Genomic DNA, 18381 nt, shown 5'->3' with positions numbered 1-18381 from the left:
ACTGTAGTTAATAAGGACGACTTGACAGAATGGGCCTGGAACTGAAAAAATTTTCCATGTCAAAAAGTCACATGCTTTTACTGCTTCTGGAAATTAGCATCACTTTCATTAAGCCTGTAACGATGTAGATGGCACGGAAGTGTCCCTTAAACTGCCGTTAAAAGATATACAGGATTGACATAACCTACCATGCTACTTGGGGGCCCTGCGATGCGAAATGGGCATGTAGTTCTTAATTGTTGTTAGCACCATGCAAGCCTTCCCAACACTCATGAAGTGCCAAAATCAGAGTGCTTATTTGATTTGCGAGCTCCAGAAATTTATATTACACGTTTGTTACAGTAGAGCATGGCAGTGATTTTGGTGACAGATGCTGGCACAATATGCTGTTCACTGAGATAGATTGGTTCGTTACTCAGAAAAGATGAAAATAAAAGCAATGCATTTTAGTTTTACAGGTTTTTCATTTAGAAGGCAAGCACAGAAATAAGTTGCACACTACCTAAAGGGTTACGGGGGACACTATGGGTGCCAGTTCACACAAAAAAATGTGCAACAATCTCTGTGCCTCCCCTTGCTAAGACTTTCTACGAATATCCCCTGTTGTGAACTAACAGCAGCATCACCTTTTCCACTTCCAGCAGCTGTCCAAGTTTTTTCGTACAGCCTGCCCAGTTCCCATTCGGTTCTACGGCGTGGCATGAACTCCAAAACAATGTTGTCAAATAGTGAAAGTGCTGGCTGGAGCAACAAGGCCACCTTGAAATGTAAACTTCCAGAAGAACAGTTTGGACTTGTTACAAGGCAAAAATAACTGAAGCTGTAGACAGATGAGGACAACGAAGGGAACACTACATGCTCTTGTGTACATCCCCTTCCATGTCCGCATCTGTTTACTTACTCAATTACCTTTCGGTACACATACATGAAAGCATTGCTCTCACTGGTTTACAACTTGTTTTGTCCATTCTCTTCCTCTCGCTGAGTAAGTATGAAAGTGTGTACTTCAAAGTTCAGCAACTTTAGTGTGTGCGTGCTATATATAAATGCAATTTTGCATTTAGCTTCGAACGCCAAGAAGAAAAATACTATGCAGCAAAATAATTTAGTAAAAAAATAAAAAAGGAAATCGCAGGAGCACCCTTTACCCCAGGGGTCTCCAAACTTTTCAACTGGAGTGCCGTGTTGGTGACCAGTGGTGGTGTGGAGGACCGGACGATAAAGAATGAGATAAAAATTTGGAAAAATAAATTAATAAACTTTAGCAACAGTACACGTCATAGACTAAACATTTTATTCCATTTAAGAAACATGCTTCTATCAAACTATTTATTCAATTGCATGCATTAACCTCCTGGTATAACTACCAGAAAAGGAGCAAAATGATGTTTATTTTTTCTTTACTCCCATGTCATCGTGCGTATATTGATTTGAAATATATAATATTACACATTAATGGTGGCCAAAAAAAACTTGTTCAGATTTCCTAGTTGAATGCCAGTTTTGTGCTTGTTCACAGTCATTTTATCTGCACTAAACCAATACCCACAAGTCATTGACAAGGTCTGAGAAGCATCATCACTCTTTACAAATGGCTTTCTGTTTTTTCAGTTTGTCGTTTACTGCAAGTTTGATATATCTACTAATCCGTGCTGAATTTGCAAATAGTGCTCACATTTCCGTACTGTGGAAGTGTAGGACAGTTGGTGCAGCCATGTCAAGAATAAATTAGTCCAACACACAGAAAATAGACCATTCATGTTATTTTGTCTTGCTTTCTGTCCGGTGTATTGTGCTATTTTATACTTGACAAATTCTACAGTTTAAAGCTTGCTGGAAAAGAGGACTTATGTAAGTTTGAGTACTGTTACTTAAAGGCAGGCATGTAAGCATGGACCAAAGAAGGAACAAAAAGGACCACATAAACGCTGAATATGAACTGAAAGGTCACGCAGTGGCAGAAAAGAAAAAACAAAAAACTTATCAGCACATGCTCAAGGAAAGGTAGCACCAACCTGTCAATCATGGGCAGGTGCACGTACTCGTGAAAGATAACTATTCAGACAGGACAATTACTTTTATTGCTATAGCAATTATATGAACACTCCAGGCGCATTTCTGCCGTCGCCGTGAAGTTCCGTATGAATGAAAGCATGTGAGGGTGAGCAGGTGAACACGGTTCAATCTTGCGTGCACGAGCGAGGAACGCGGCCCGGATGGGCGTGCCCTCTCCTGCTGCGCGCGAGGCAGGGGGGCGACGAGGGAGAAGGGGCGTTCTTCTCCGGCGGCGGCTAGAGTGCTTCGATGTCCTCCTAGCCCACCACTCCGTACAGAGTGGAGACAACCGCGGCGTCTACTACTGCGTTCACTGCACGAATCACGGACACCGTAGTAGATGCCCTTGGCGGACGCCGTAGGGACGCGTTGCCGGTGCTTGTGTGCCATGCCGGCGCAGGCCTTCTCTTCAAAGAGATCTGCGAAGTTTGCAGAGTGCGTGTAGCGCCAATAGCTTCGTATACGCTGTGCTTTCAACGCTTCATTCGTGTTGAAGTGACAGATGCACAGCGGTCAATGGGCTCACAGCTGCTGCCGCGTTTCTTAACTCCAGCGTTTTAACAGACAGTTTCCGCTGCCATCGAGCAAGATGTGTTCTTGTTTACCTGTGCACGTGTGATACTGTGCTGGTTAATTTAGTTGAAACAAGTTGACGAACTAGTTGGTTTGAATCCATGATAGAGCGGTTAAACACGGCTGAACAAGGACGCAGAAAGAAGCAGACACAAAAAGACAGCGCTATCTCTGTGTGTCTGTTTCTTTCTACGTCCTCATTGAATCACGCTTACACATTCTATCATTGTTAATTTAGTTAATAAGCAAATGTTTACAAGTTTATACGGCCAATAAAACTACTATTCTTACTTCGTAGAGCTATCTACTAATTTGCTATCGCAATCGGTGCTTCGCCTTTTGGGTGGAACTGCGAATTTTTCGTTTAAGCTTATGGACGGCTGACTTAAGCACACGCTACTGCAATTAATGATGTATCAAGCCTCAAGCACAATGCGAGTTCTTTTGCTCTTATGAGTAGACAAAATTACCTGCGAATTTTGCAGTGTACGTGCACACGCCACATTACGGTGTTCTATGGTTAATGAACGTTTATGCTCAATTATTATCCAATTCGCCTAGAGCGGAAAGTGCAGCGGTAGCGTAGAGGTAGAACATCTGCCTCGCGCAAGAGGACCGTGGTTCGAATGCTGGTGCCGCAAAGCTTTCCACCAGTTTAAAAAAAAAAATCCTCGTGTTGATAAAATTGCATAAACAGGCCTGGAGTGTGGCCTGATCCCAGTGACCAGAACCGGTAACGCACGCCCTCACCAGAGCAGGATTGGCCACCCTGGTGCAGTACTTGGCCACAACCTCCTATATGAACACAACTATCAAACCCCGGCCCTCTGTCCCCAGCAGCTGCGAAGCAACTGACCATGGCGGCGGTCAGACCTGCAACACAGCAGAGGGTGCTAAGCATCCCTGGTTCCGGACAGGCCGCCATTGGAATCTGAACCTGGCAACGTTTGACGCTAGACCAACCCAACGGTTCGTGCGTGCAACGTTTGCAACTACATTAACCCAGGCGCCGGACACACTTGTGTTCCGAAGTGCGCCCTGTGCGGAGGGGCCCATCTCACCGCCGCAACAGAGTGCAACAACAAGCTCAAACGCATTCCACCCAGATGGAAGCCTGCCTCCACCACCACACCCAAAACCCAACGACAGCCCCGCCCGGTCACTCACTCGACCAAGGCGGCTGACCTTCGCCCGCGATGGTTCAGCTCCGAGTGGGAAGGCTCCGCCTTCGACTACTCGGAGTCTCCGAGCATCTACGGATCCCGGTCCGGTTCCAACCCGAGGTCCAGGTCCCGCTCCTGCTCTCGCCCAGGGTCTCACTTTCGGTCGCCCAGATGGCGATCTCGGTCGACGCCCAAGCAAGGACAGCAGGCAGCACCAGCGATTGCGGTACTCAAAGACAAGGGGCCCCAGCAACACCACCGAAAGACCAAGGAAGCCTCAGTAAGGAAGCCTCAGTCAAGAGGACTACCACCAAAGAACACAAGGTAAGCTGGGCAGCAGTAGCCTCCCCCTCGTATAAAAAACCACAGATGCCACCATCGGTGAAATTGGAACAGGAACTCGCCACCATGCGCGCACAGATACAGACACTCACACAAGAAAACAGACTACTCAAACAACAAGTGACACAGCTCACACAAATACCACAAGAGGCGGCTCCACACAAGGACATCATTGACCTACAAAACCATGTCGATGCCATCCGCACCCAGATGCAAGCCTTTATGGACGCTACACGCGCCCAGTTGGAACAAATAACACAGACTGCAATACAACGGACAGATGCAGCAATAAAACATATGGAAGCCACTGTAGACAGCAAGCTTAAGAACCAGCTTCACTCCATAAAACTACGAAAGACACTACGACAGAACCTTTACAAGGCCACACCTGTAGTAGCACCAAACCAAATCGTAACATCACCGACCACAACGTCCAACAATGCCTAGACCATACAGGCAAGTCAAAGAAAACTTAGAAATTTGGCAATGGAACTGCCGTGGGTACCACAGGAAGAATGGGCTGCTGGCACAATTGATTGCTCATTCCTCAAAACCACCAGGGGTCATAGCCCTACAAGAGCCCGGTACCCGACCAACACTACATGGCTACGAAGAATACCACACAAGTCAAGACGACAAGTGGAAGGTAGCCACACTAGTAGACAGAAACATCACAACCATACAACACAAACCCATAGACGACGTGGACGTACTACATGTACTTCTCGAAATAATATACAAAGGCAACCAGAAACAGAGCGCCTTCGTACTCGACATTTATTGCCCCCCTAGCCAAAGGTGGGCAAACATAAGAAAACTCTTTGGGGACACCCTCCGCCTCGCTAAAGACAGTCCCCTGGTAATCATGGGCGACTTCAACGCTCAGAACACCCTGTGGGGGTACCAGAGGCAGGATTGGAAGGGTCTCCAGCTACAAACACTAATTGAACAGTGTCACCTCACACTCATCACAGACCCGAACATACCGACGAGGGAAGGGAACAGCGTAACACGCGACACCACTCCCGACCTCGCCTTCATCACTCAAACCACTCGAGCCGAATGGCTCAACACACTCGAAAACCTAGGCAGCGATCACTTCATATTAAACATAACACTACAGACTGGACGCCTACGCAGGCAGATCGGCACAGCTAAACTCAATGACTGGCGAAAAATCAGGGAAGCCCAAGAACAGGACGCCGACACAATCACGAATCTGGAAGATTGGTGCGACAACCTCCGTTGACATAAACAACGCCACACAAAGGAAATCGCCAGAACGGAAGAGACCCCAGAGGTGGATCCCCACTTACTACACCTGAGGGATGCGAAACGGGGCCTTACCCGCCGCTGGAAAAAACAGAAATATAACAGGAAACTGAAGACGCGCATAGCACAAATAACAGCGGAAGCAGAGGAATATGCCATGCAACTCGCTTCCGCGAACTGGTATAGATTCTGTGACTCCTTCGGTGGCACGCTGGACACGGCCAAGACCTGGCACATCCTCAAAGCCATCCTGGACCCCACCAAAACCAAAGGAGAAGGACACAGGGCTCTGGAACGGTTACTACACACCTACCCAGGCAGCCAACAAGACCTCATCGATGCCATCAAGACCAAGTGCTATGGAGATCCCACTCCCACACAACCATGTAGAACACCCTACACAGGACAACCCAACCCGCTAATGGACGAACCTATCACCGAAAATGAAATGAGAGCGGTCATCGCAGCCACCACCCGTAACACAGCAGCGGGCACAGACCAGATCACAAATTCGATGATCAGAAACCTGAGCGACAAGTCTATCTCCGTGCTCATGGCCTTTCTCAACAAACACTGGGAACAAGGTACGGTACCGGCGATGTGGAAACACGCACGAATAATCATGATCCCCAAACCGGGCAAGAAATTGGCAATTGAAAACCTCAGACCCATATTGCTCACGTCCTGCCTCGGCAAGGTGTACGAAAAAATTATAAACATGAGACTACAGAGACACTTGGAAGAAAACAAACACCTGCCGGACACCATGTTCGGTTTCCGCGCAGGCCTGTCCACACAAGATGTGCTACTCCAAATCAAGGAAGAAGTCCTCAGCAACGTTTCCCGCTGCGGCGAACACGTCCTCCTAGCAATCGACATCAAAGGGGCTTTTGATGACGTCAGCCACCAAGGAATCCTAGAAGGGCTGGCCAACACCAACTGCGGCGTGCGAACGTACAAGTATGTTCAGAGCTTCCCGAGCCACCGCACGGCGGAGCTGAAGATGGGAGACATCCAGACCCCAGTGTACCACCCTCCCAACAAGGGAACACCACAAGGTGCTGTCATCTCTCCCACGCTGTTCAACGTCGCCATGATCGGCCTCGCAAGCAAACTTCAGGAGGTAGCAGGTCTGCGGCACGCAATCTACGCAGACGATATAACACTCTGGACCCCAACAGGGTCCCTCGCTGAAAAAGAAGAACGCCTGCAAACTGCAGCAAATCTAATCCAAGAATACGTCAGCCAACGGGGACTACAATGCTCGCCCGAAAAATCTGAGCTCCTACGAGTCTGGCGAGGCCGGGGTAACAACGCAGTCCCCACAGACCCAACAAGAAGACTCGAGGTACGCCTCAACGGGGGCCTCATACCAGAGAAGCCATTGCTGAGGGTGCTGGGTATGTGGTTGCAGTCCAACCAGCGCGCTACACACACCCTTACACTCCTCAAAACCAGTGTCAAGGCGATATCACGCATGATCTCCCACGTAACATCCAAGAACAGAGGAATGAAGGAAAGGGACACCCTCCGACTGGTCAGTAGTCTGGTGGTGAGCAGAATCACATACAGCCTGCCTTACTACCACCTCACACAGTCCGAGACGAAGCAGGCCGACACACTTTTGAGGATAGCATTCAAGACCACTCTCCGCCTGCCGATGAGTACATCGACTGAAAAATTATTGGCGCTAGGGTTGCACAACACCCTCAGTGAACTGACAGAAGCCCATTACGTCTCGCAACAACAGAGACTAGCGCGGACTCACACGGGCCGGCAGGTCCTACAAACCTTGGGGTTCCCAGCAATAACAACACGAACCCAAGAAACCTGCTTAATACCTCGTCACGTCCAGGACAGGTTTCACGTTGCCCCGATACCACGCAACATGGACCCTAACCTACACTCCGGCAGGAGGAGAGCAAGGGCCCAGTACATGGAGAAAGCGTTCAGGTTCAATACCACGGCCCGTTTTACGGACGCCGCCATGTATGGGACGAACAACAAGGGCGCAGTGGAAGTGGCATGCGACCACCGAGGCCACGTTACCTCCGCTGCATCGACCCGCCCCTGCACGATCACGGAAGCCGAAGAGATGGCCATCGCGTTAGCCATCCGCGAGGGCCTACACGCAAACCAACCACTGACAATCCTCACGGATTCCCAGCAGGCCTGCCGCAACTTCCTACACGGAAGAATTGGAAGACCTGCTGCACAAATCCTAGCCCGAATACTTAAAAGGACACTACAGGTTACCAGAAACTCAAGTTAAAGTGGTAGAGCAATGTTCTAGAACGTCTAAGGCGTCAATTTAATCGCGAACAGAGCTTTAGTAACCGAGAAATTGAGGTAAATGCATGACACGATTTGAGACCCCCCAGCGACATTCCGGTACTAGCCCGATGACGAAAGGACTCCTCATAATTTGTGTTACTAATACTCAACTACTCGTATTAAAAATATCATTTCATTCGATTATAAGACGGGAAAAAATGCTGCTTGTCTACGTCTATTCGATTCTAAGAAAAAATAACATTTTGACGTTACCCTTCAGTAATATGGGTGTTCGAAAGGTTTCGTTTTCGCTCGACTCTGCGCGCTCGACTCTGCGCCGTGCATGCTTCGGAGTTTCAGTACTTTCGTTATCGCACTTTTTTATGCCCTGTTGCGAGTGCGAAAAGGCTCGTCACTTCTCACAGACCACGCCAACCACGCTGCGAGCTCGCCGCAGCCTATATTTTAACGAAAACGGACTCTCCGTGTGCCGTGGGACGTAATTCGCTTCTCCTTCCGCTAGCCACCATACTCCCGCTTTCGCTCTGCTGTCGGCTCTGTCTTGGCTCTGTTTCTGGCCGCGTGTTTGCGTTTTGCACAGAAAAGCCGTAGCACCGTCTGCGGACGCCGTTCTACTCACCGATGGCGCAACGTCACTATGAGACCATGATGTCAGCACTCCTCGATCGGAGGGCGGGCTATTTGAACTGCGCTAGAGGTACGCGGACGCTTCAGAACGCATTTTCTCTCAAAATAAGTCTCTCCTTGGCACGAAACAAGCGTTTCGAGGTTTCTGTGATGGTATTTCAACAGTCCACGTTGACTTAATAGTAACCTTTAGTGTCCCTTTAAGGAGGACCCTGAGGACTTCACCACCCAAACCATCATCTGGATACCGGGCCACACTGGCATCACGGGCAACCTGCAGGCCGACAGAGCAGCTCGAGAATTCATACATAACCAAGCACTCATCACGCCGGCTGCAGAAGACCCGGACCCTGTCGACCTCGAGTATTCAGCCATCGTTAACTACCACAGAGGGCGTCGCTTGCGATATCCACCACCCCATCAAAATCTAAAGACAGAAGATGCCGCTGCCTGGCGTAGGCTCCAGACAGGCACTTACACGAACCTACACATATTACATCGGATACACCCCACAGCCTACAGGGACGAATGCCCATGGTGTGGGGCCACGCCAACCCTATACCACATTACGTGGGAGTGCACACTACAAAACATAGAACACCTAGACACGAACACCACGAGGGAGCAATGGGAGGCACTGCTGTCCAGCTCGGCCCTCGACGACCAGCTCAAGCTAATAAAGAGAGCTGAGAAGATGGCAAGAGCCAGCGGAGCCCTGGACTAAGGGCCCCGACCATTAGCGGTTTTCTGATTATTCTTTTTATAAAGTTTATCTATCTATCTATCTATCTTGACGCTAGACCATTTATCTAGTGAGGCGAGTCTAGCACTGCTACTGGAGGAATTAGAGGGCAGTAAATGAGATATAATAGGGCTCAGTGAAGTTAGGAGGACGAAAGAAGCATATACAGTGCTGAAAAGCGGGCACGTCTTGTGCTACCGGGGCTTAGCGGAGAGACGAGAACTAGGAGTCGGATTCCTGATTAATAAGGATATAGCTGGTAACATACAGGAATTCTATAGTATTAAAGAGAGGGTGGCAGGTCTTGTTGTGAAACTTAATAAGAGGTACAAATTGAAGGTCATACAGGTCTACGCCCTTACATCCAGTCATGATGACCAGGAAGTCGAAAGCTTCTATGAAGACGTGGAATCGGCGATGGGTAAAGTCAAAACGAAATACAGCATACTGATGGCCGACTTCAATGCCAGGGTAGGCAAGAAGCAGGCTGGAGACAAGTCAGAGGGGGAATATGGCAGAGGCTCTAGGAATAGCAGGGGAGAATTATTACTAGAGTTTGCAGAACAGAATATTTTGCGGATAATGAATACCTTCTTCCGCAAGAGGGATAGCCGAAAGTGGACGTGGAGGAGCCCGAATGGCGAGACTAGAAATGAAATAGACTTTATACTCTGCGCTAACCCTGGCATCATACAAGATGTGTACATGCTCGGCAACGTGCGCTGCAGTGACCATAGGATAGTAAGAACTCGAACTAGCCTAGACTTGAGGATGGAACGGAAGAAACGGGTACATAAGAAGCCGATCAATGAGTTAGCGGTAAGAGGGAAAATGGAGAAATTCCGGATCAAGCTACAGAACAGGTATTCGGCCTTAACTCAGGAAGAGGGCCTTAGTGTTGAAGCTATGAACGACAATCTTGTGGGCATCATTAAGGAGTGTGCAATGGAAGTCGGTGGTAACTCCGTTAGGCAGGATACCAGTAAACTATCGCAGGAGACGAAAGATCTGATCATGAAACGCCAATATATGAAAGCCTCTAACCCTACAGCTAGAATAGAACTGGCAGAACTCTCGAAGTTAATCAACAAGCGTAAGACAGCTGACATAAGGAAGTATAATATGGATAGAATTGAACATGCTCTCAGGAACGGAGGAAGCCTAAAAACAGTGAAGAAGAAACTAGGAATTGGCAAGAATCAGATGTATGCGTTAAGAGACAAAGCCGGCAATATCATTACTAATATGGATGAGATCGTTCAAGTGGCTGAGGAGTTCTATAGAGATTTATACAGTACCAGTAGCACCCACGACGATAATGGAAAAGAGAATAGTCTAGAGGAATTTGAAGAAGAAGAAGTAAAGAAAGCCTTGGGAACTATGGAAAGGGGGAAGGTAGTTGGGGAGGATCAGGTAACAGCATATTTGTTGAAGGATGGTGGGCAGATTGTTCTAGAAAAACTGGCCACCCTGTATACGCAATGCCTTATGACTTCGAGCGTACCGGAATCTTGGAAGAACGCTAACATAATCCTAATCCATAAGAAAGGGGACGCCAAAGACTTGAAAAATTATAGACCGATCATCAGCTTACTGTCTGTTGCCTACAAACTATTTACTAAGGTAATTGCAAATATAATCAGGAACACCTTACACTTCTGTCAACCAAAGGACCAGGCAGGATTCCGTAAAGGCTACTCAACAATAGAGCATATTCACACTATCAATCAGGTGATAGAGAAATGTGCGGAATATAACCAACCCTTATATATACCGTATTTACTCGCATAATGATCGCACTCACGTAATGATCGCACCCCTAAATTTTGTCGTCAAAATTCGATTTTTTTTTATTTCCCGCGTAATGATCGTGCCCCGAACTTGTCGCAGCGATATGTCGTGTGCTAAGTCTAGCGAATAATGACCGTGCTTACCACCTGTCGAATGCTACGCGAACGACTCTTGTAAGACAAGCCAAGCGGCCTGCACGCACTAAACATTCTTAAGTAGATGCCTCATTTCATTACTTTCATCACTTTCCGCACTTCTATGACAACATGAGGTACAACCAAACTTGCCTTTATTATGGGTTGGCTTTATAATGGCTGATGTCAACAAAAACAATAAAGGCCCATTTCGATTCTTTTCATCTGCTTTTGCACTCGTGAGCACGCAACAAATCGCGCGCGGCAATGATATTAGCCACGTTTACTCTGATACGTTAAAAGTGTACCCTATTCATACGCCGACGCTTGTAACACAGCTAAGATATTCGCCCACCCTTAGCGGAAACGTGCCGTATTAGCATAGTAGTGAAGACAGATGCCGCAGTTTCCGCAGCATGCCCGTCATGTGTTTATATGTCACTGGCTGCTAAGCGCGCCCACCTGTTTCTGTCCCCTCAAAATGGACATGGCTACGTTATTGCCGCAAACTTGCCGATATTAACGATATTATTCATCACTGATACGGAAGAAAGTGTTTCAATGCACGTAATGTACTCACGAGAAGAAAAAAACATCGCGTTCGGCGCGTTCGGCTTGCTCCGCCAGCCACCATTTATGTTTTGGTGTCCCGCACCCGCAATCTCACATCTCGCAGCAAACGCGGTACGAAAAAAAATTTTTTTTTTTCGCGGGAAATTTAACCCGCGTAATGATCGCACCCCTGAATTTGCGTCAATTTTTCTGACAAAAAAAGTGCGATCATTATGCGAGTAAATACGGTAGCTTTCATTGATTACGAGAAAACGTTTGATTCAGTCAAAACCTCAGCAGTCATGGAGGCATTACGGAATCAGGGTGTAGACGAGCCGTATATAATATACTGAAAGATATCTATAGCGGCTTCACAGCCACCGTAGTCCTCCATAAAGAAAGCAACAAAATCCCAATAAAGAAAGGCGTCAGGCAGGGAAATACGATCTCTCCAATGCTATTCACAGCGTGTTTACAGGAGGTATTCAGAGACCTGGATTGGGAAGAATTGCGGATAAGAGTTAATGGAGAATACCTTAGTAACTTGCGATTCGCTGATGATATTGCCTTGCTTAGTAACTCAGGGGACCAATTGTAATGCATGCTCACTGACCTGGACAGGCAAAGCAGAAGGGTGGGTCTAAAAATTAATCTGCAGAAAACTAAAGTAATGTTTAACAGTCTCGGAAGAGAACAGCGGTTTACGATAGGTAGCGAGGCACTGGAAGTGGTAAAGGAATACAGCTACTTAATTAGGACAGGTAGTGACCGCAGATCCGAATCATACGAGACTGAAATATTCAGAAGAATAAGAATGGGCTGGGGTGCGTTTGGCTGGCATTCTCAGATCATGAACAGCAGGTTGCCATTATCCCACAAGAGAAAAGTGTATAACAACTGTGTCTTACCAGTACTCGCGTATGGGGCAGAAACCTGGATGCTTACGAAAAGGGTTCTACTTAAATTGAGGACAACGCAACAAGCTATGGAAAGAAGAATGATAGGTGTAACGTTAAGGGGTAAGAAAAGAGCAGATTGGGTGAGGGAACAAGCGCGAGTTAATGACATCTTAGCTGAAATCAAGAAAAAGAAATGGGCATGGGCAGGACATGTAAAGAGGAGGGAAGATAACCGATGGTCATTAAGGGTTACGGACTGGATTCCAAGGGAAGGGAAGCATAGCAGGGGGCGGCAGAAAGTTAGATGGGCGGATGAGATTAAGAAGTTTGCAGGGATAACATTGCCACAATTAGTACAGGACCGGGGTAATTGGAGAAATATGAGAGAAGCCTTTGCCCTGCAGTGGGCGTAACCAGGCTGATGATGATTATTATTATTATCCAAACGGTACAAACACCTGTTTAGCCTACATATGAGGGATTGCAGCTAAAATAATATTAATGAACAATGCCAATTCAATATGACTGCGAAATTGTTTGTGTGCATTACACAACACCCCTCACTACTGTTTCTGTGGTATAGGCTTACTTCATAAAATGAGACTTCAAAATGCTCTGAGACGCTTCATTTGAAAAGTCATCCCATTTTTCCTTTGGATACTTATGTGATTGCAGCCATGCAGGTTTAATTGCTATATTTCACTGGTATGCCTTTTTGTAAACAATAATCATTGATGTATTGGAGAACATTGCTATTTAAGACAAGTTGCACCATGCGACACCTTCAAGTGTGCACAAGCATTTTCACATGGCCCACAAAGCTAATTTTCTTGCGCAGTTGACCGGATTACCTTGGTATAAAAATTCATCACGACTGAGCTAGTTACAAACTGAGCCAAGTTTTCTTTTCAAGAATAGCAGTAACCTAACAGTCATGATTTGGCAGCTTACCGCCACATGTGAAACATGTATGCAGGAAGAAATGAGGACTATTGCTATATTTTTTAATCAGAAATAACCCCTGCAGCACATTTGGGTGTTTTGAATGACAGAAAATCTGTTCACAACTGATGAAAAATTATGTAGAAATCATCAAATATGAATGTCAAAGTAAACGATGCCACGAAAGCTTTGGTGCATGTTCTAGCATGGTGGCTGGGATCAGTCAATTGGTGCATCGGATGCTCCTCACGTAATGGTCACAGGAGGCTACTAATTCGTTAGCATTTTTCTTAAGGGGGGACGCGGGTTTTAAATCGCGAAAAATGGCCAAAAAATCGATTTTTTGAAAATCACATTTTCAGTTTCTATAACCCCTTTTCTATCTGATACCCAAATATCATCACTGTAAACCACTTAGAAGTGCTCTAAATGATTCGTTTTATCAGCCAAGGTGGCGAAAAATCTTGCGGAAATCAAGAAAGAACAGCGTTTTCCACGCTACGATATCTCCGGAACGGCGCGACCGAGCGCCGCCATCTTGGTCTCGTTGGAAAGCGCATTTCTCCGTCTTCAAATTTGCCGCTTCAGCGATCTCCTCCATACAGAAACAAGCGCACAAAAAGCAAATGATTGAAGGTCGTGCCGGAGTCTGCGATTGGCCGCGCCTGCCACGTGACTCCAGCGCGGTTCGCCATTGGTCCATCGCGGTTCGCCATTGGTCCGGCGCTCGCGTCGTCTGCTCGGCTCTTTGCACCTCGCGAGTTCGACGTCTCCACTCGCCGTAATCTCGACGTGTCAAAACGGGCGCTACGCGGACATCGCAGTAGCGTGGCCGATCCCTGCACTTGTAAACGTTTCAGACTCGCGGCTAAGCATTCCGAGCATCGGCGACGCGGACATCGCAACCAACATTCACGCGCGGAATCCTCGGACATGCGGCTAAGCCTTTCAGCACTCGGTGTTTCGAATTCGTGACAAATTCGTATCGCGCACGCAATCCTCGGAAACGCAGCTAAACATTTCGCGCATAGGGAGTCTCCGACTCGGCGATCATGCACATCGCGCGCGGACTTCTCGGACCGTCACCTAATCATTTTGTGCATCGGCGCCCCCGACTGCGCGAATAAGCGCATCGAGGGTCGACTCCTTGAGCCCGCGACTAGGCATTTCGCGGGTCGGCACCTCGGGCTGCCCGAATAAGCGCATCGAGGGTCGACTCCTCGAGCCTGCTACTAGGCATTCCGAGCGTCGGCACCTCGGGCTGCCCAAATAAGCGCGTCGAGGGTCGACTCCTCGAGCCCGCGACTAGGCATTTCGCGCGTCGGCACCTTGAACTGCGCGGCTACGCACATCGCGCGTCGGCTCCTTGTATCTGCGGCTGTGCATTTCGCACATCGGCACTTCGGACTCGCAACCAAACACATTGCGCGTTCACTCTATTATCATATTGTCACGATAGCTCGTAACAATATCTATCATACCACCCCTTCATAAAGAGAACCTCGTCATGAGCTCTGTTCACTAGGCCCCTTGGGCTGGCACACGCCTGGCTGCAAAAGTGATCGAGGCATCATACAAAAGTAAAATTCTGGAAAGCACCTAGCAGCTGCATATCTATCACTGCCTCTCTGATCCTAAGTTCCACTGTCAGGTGAAGATGACTTGGAAGGCTGCTTACACTCAGAGCCTTCATTCAGTAACATGGTCAATTATACCAAATGAAAAAATGCCTCACTGATTATAATGGAGACTGCTATCAATCAGACAGCCTGCATGTACAACACTGGAACTATATTCATGCCCACAGAGTTGTACACTTCGGTTTGAAACCCAGGCACCATGCTCTTTGTAGAGCATGGTGCCTAATAAAGTTTCTTGTGCTAGTTCAGTGGCCAGTATGCTATTATTTTGAGAGTGTGCAGTCACACATTTAGTATGGCCATTCTTAAAAAACATAGAGCTTCAATATGGTGCCATTTGTATTGCTGTAGATACACTTCAGCAAAAGCTACATTTGTTTGAAACTTCAAATGCGTTTATTTCAGTTCGATGTTTTTGCACACTGTACTCCGCCTTACGGGTGTTTTTTCTGGGTTGTCTTTGGCCAAAAATGACAAGGGTGGTATCATTTTATTCGAATTGAAATGATCTGCGGGGTGATGCTATTTTTATTACTCTTGCACCGTCATGAAAATTACATTCAGGTATAGTACTCGCTGCTAATTAGAAAAAAAATTTAATAATAAATGCAAGATTGTTTTCTTGTCCGCAAAATGCTTCCAAATGAATAAAAATAGCATCACCCCCTACAGTAGGTCTTTAGCAATGGTGTCATGCATTTAGTTTTTGGTTTGGCAAGACGGAATCATCAAAAAGCCCCGTAACGAGTTTGAAATTAATTTGACTTCAGACCTCAATATTTTTTGAACTGCTACAGCTATCAAAAATCTAATTACAGATCTGAAATCAGCACAAAAAATTACCCCAGACAGTGGAGTTTATTAAAGATTCACCCAAAAATAAGAAAAAAATTTTTAAGACCCACTTCCCCCCTTAATCAGGTGGTGTGATCTGGTAACTGCAATGAAACCAGATGCCAGACACCAATGCAACAATGTAAGCTTTTGGGGAGAAGGCCCACTCTAAGGTGAAGGAACAGCCTGTGGGCTAGCCATCATCAGAAGGACCTGCGCTGGCTGCAAGCCAGTTGCCAGGCCTCCACGAGTCGAATCCAGCTCGCGGGCTGTAATTTCGAGACCCCTACTTTAGACAATGAAGACACTGACAGGTTCTTTATTGAATAATGCTCTAAGCCTGAACTTCACACAAGCACAAAGATTTTTCACTTGGAAAAGAAGGTTGATATTGAAGAGACGAATTAATTAAAAATCCCGGCAGAAACCACTGAAGATGATTGCCTAAGTGAATAGCCGAGCCTGCTGTCGATGGGCGTTGACTACACTAATTTTCTGTAGGCAGAGAACTGCGACACATAGACAGCATGGACCAAGCATCTACACCTTCAGACTCCAAAAAGCTCTCCTGCAAGAGCATGTATATCTTAAAGAGCTATTAAGCATTCAGTGACAAATGCAGCTAGTAACACTCCTTTCCCATCACTAGCTTCTCCCTTCTATGATGCCAGTGCCTGCATCTCTGAGAGCGACAGAGGTGCTGGCGTAACCTATTGAGGAACCAAACAGTGAACACTTTGTCCTCTTCCGACCTCCGACGCTCATGCACTGCCCTTTCCCTCTGGGAAGGTAGCCAGCCGCTGGTGCCAAACCAAGCAAAACAGTAGCCAAAAAAAGCTATTCACTATAAAATGGCAAGGGGATGCAGCCCACACCCTGGCACTATTTTTGTCAAGCTGGCTAAGTTTAGCACCCAGTAATTAGCTCTGGATGTAAACATTACAGTGAACCCCAAAACAACAAATGAAATGAGAAGGAAGCAGGATGTTATAAGCCAAAACCTCACACATCTATTTCTACTTAAACTAATACTGAAACTGTAACGGAATGACAATGATGTGAATTTCAATCATTTTAAACATAATCATCAGTAAATAAATTCTCAAGCCCCTCAAGCAAGACTTATTTTCAAATGTTGTAAAACAATGTGAACAACATGAAGACTGACCCATAAAATAAGAGAATTTGAAAAATTGCCTTACCAAGGACAGGGTCAACTGCTTGTTTTGCCAGCTTGCGTAGTGCAGCTGCAAAACTTGAGGTGCGGGTAGCACTAAGTGCCAAGCTTGTGTGGCTCGGCTTTGTAGCAGCTGGTTGCAGGGGTGGTGGCTTCCCGCCTGGTGGTGGGAAACCTGCCAAGGAAAATATGCAATAAATGTGCAGATAAAACAGTGGACCATCGAAAAAGGATGCAAAAAGCATTTTCACACAGTAAACTAGCACTAATGCATGCACATGCCTGACAGCTTCAAATGTAAAAGCAATTCTTCAAGAAAAAATAAACTCACGCTATATACTAATGTAGTCCTGCATAACATTTTTAAATGGGTCAGTTGCTGTGTATGTAGTGATATAATCTGCCCCATGTATTGACATAATCACTGTAGTAGTTCTACTAATCTAGGTGGAAGATGAGCAATGTGTACATCATTCATGCATACTCTCCATCACACGCACTGCCTACTAACAGACAGTCTTACCCTGGCATTTTCATGGTTAGCATGCTACACTCCCCTAGGGCTGACACCAGTTTGTATTCTTATGCCAGACACTCAAGGAAGCAGCATGTCTCTGCAGCATTGATGCTGCAGAATGCATAAGTCCTGGTGTTTAGCTTTAAGAATTAAAAAAAGAATTCTGTGTGGAGGAAACCTCAGCATATAAACAAAAGAGGGAGAAAGCTGTTTAACACAGTCAATTAAATATACTGCTTCCTAAACACCAGACTGGTCAGCACAAAAGCACAAACAGCACAGTCAAGACTAAGCAGACTGTTTTTTGTGCCATTCCTGGGTGCAGTTTCACCCAGTAAAGTAGTTGCTTCCATCACATTTCACAAACACTTCCACAACAATCCAGTACTAGTCCAGCCAGTTTAGGATCTAGAGTAACTTTTAAATCATAAAAACAGAAATTCTGGAGCAGTTTAGGAACCACCATACCAGCCTTTTGGAGCAGTTTATGAGGAGCAAAATTGGCCTGCTTGTAACACTTGGAACTGTACAGCAGTTATGAGCTTGGTGCAGTCATTTGGTACACCTTGTTATTACTGCAGTACCATAAATGCTGCTCAACATAAAAGGAAGACAAAAGGCAAACAGTCAGCAGCAGCAAGTTAAGCTTGTTTTCCCACGCACCGTTTGTTGCAAATTGACTTTTATTTGGGTTTGTAAGAAACTTTTGCAAACAATCATATAACATTTTATAGACTAGCGAGAACAAGACCATGTGGCCAGACGTAATACCGACAAAAAATTACAACTGCGCTGAAATAATTTGCCATTTGCCATAACCAAAAAG

At 46.5% G+C, this 18381-nt stretch overlaps 1 protein-coding gene across 1 annotated transcript in view; it reads right to left on the bottom strand.

The window, feature by feature from the left end:
• LOC139053490 (uncharacterized) overlaps nt 1–18381 on the bottom strand; it is a 206007-nt gene that overhangs the window by 79585 nt on the left and 108041 nt on the right. Inside the window, exon 3 of the mRNA XM_070530476.1 lies at nt 17064–17213. Coding sequence (XP_070386577.1) covers nt 17064–17213 — 150 coding nt within the window. The remainder of the gene's footprint in view (nt 1–17063; nt 17214–18381) is intronic.

The sequence above is a fragment of the Dermacentor albipictus genome, chromosome 1 (assembly GCF_038994185.2).
Source record: "Dermacentor albipictus isolate Rhodes 1998 colony chromosome 1, USDA_Dalb.pri_finalv2, whole genome shotgun sequence".
NCBI lineage: Eukaryota > Metazoa > Arthropoda > Arachnida > Ixodida > Ixodidae > Dermacentor > Dermacentor albipictus.
The sequence above is the reverse complement of the archived record's forward strand: the minus strand, read 5'-3'. Positions and strand labels throughout refer to the sequence as shown.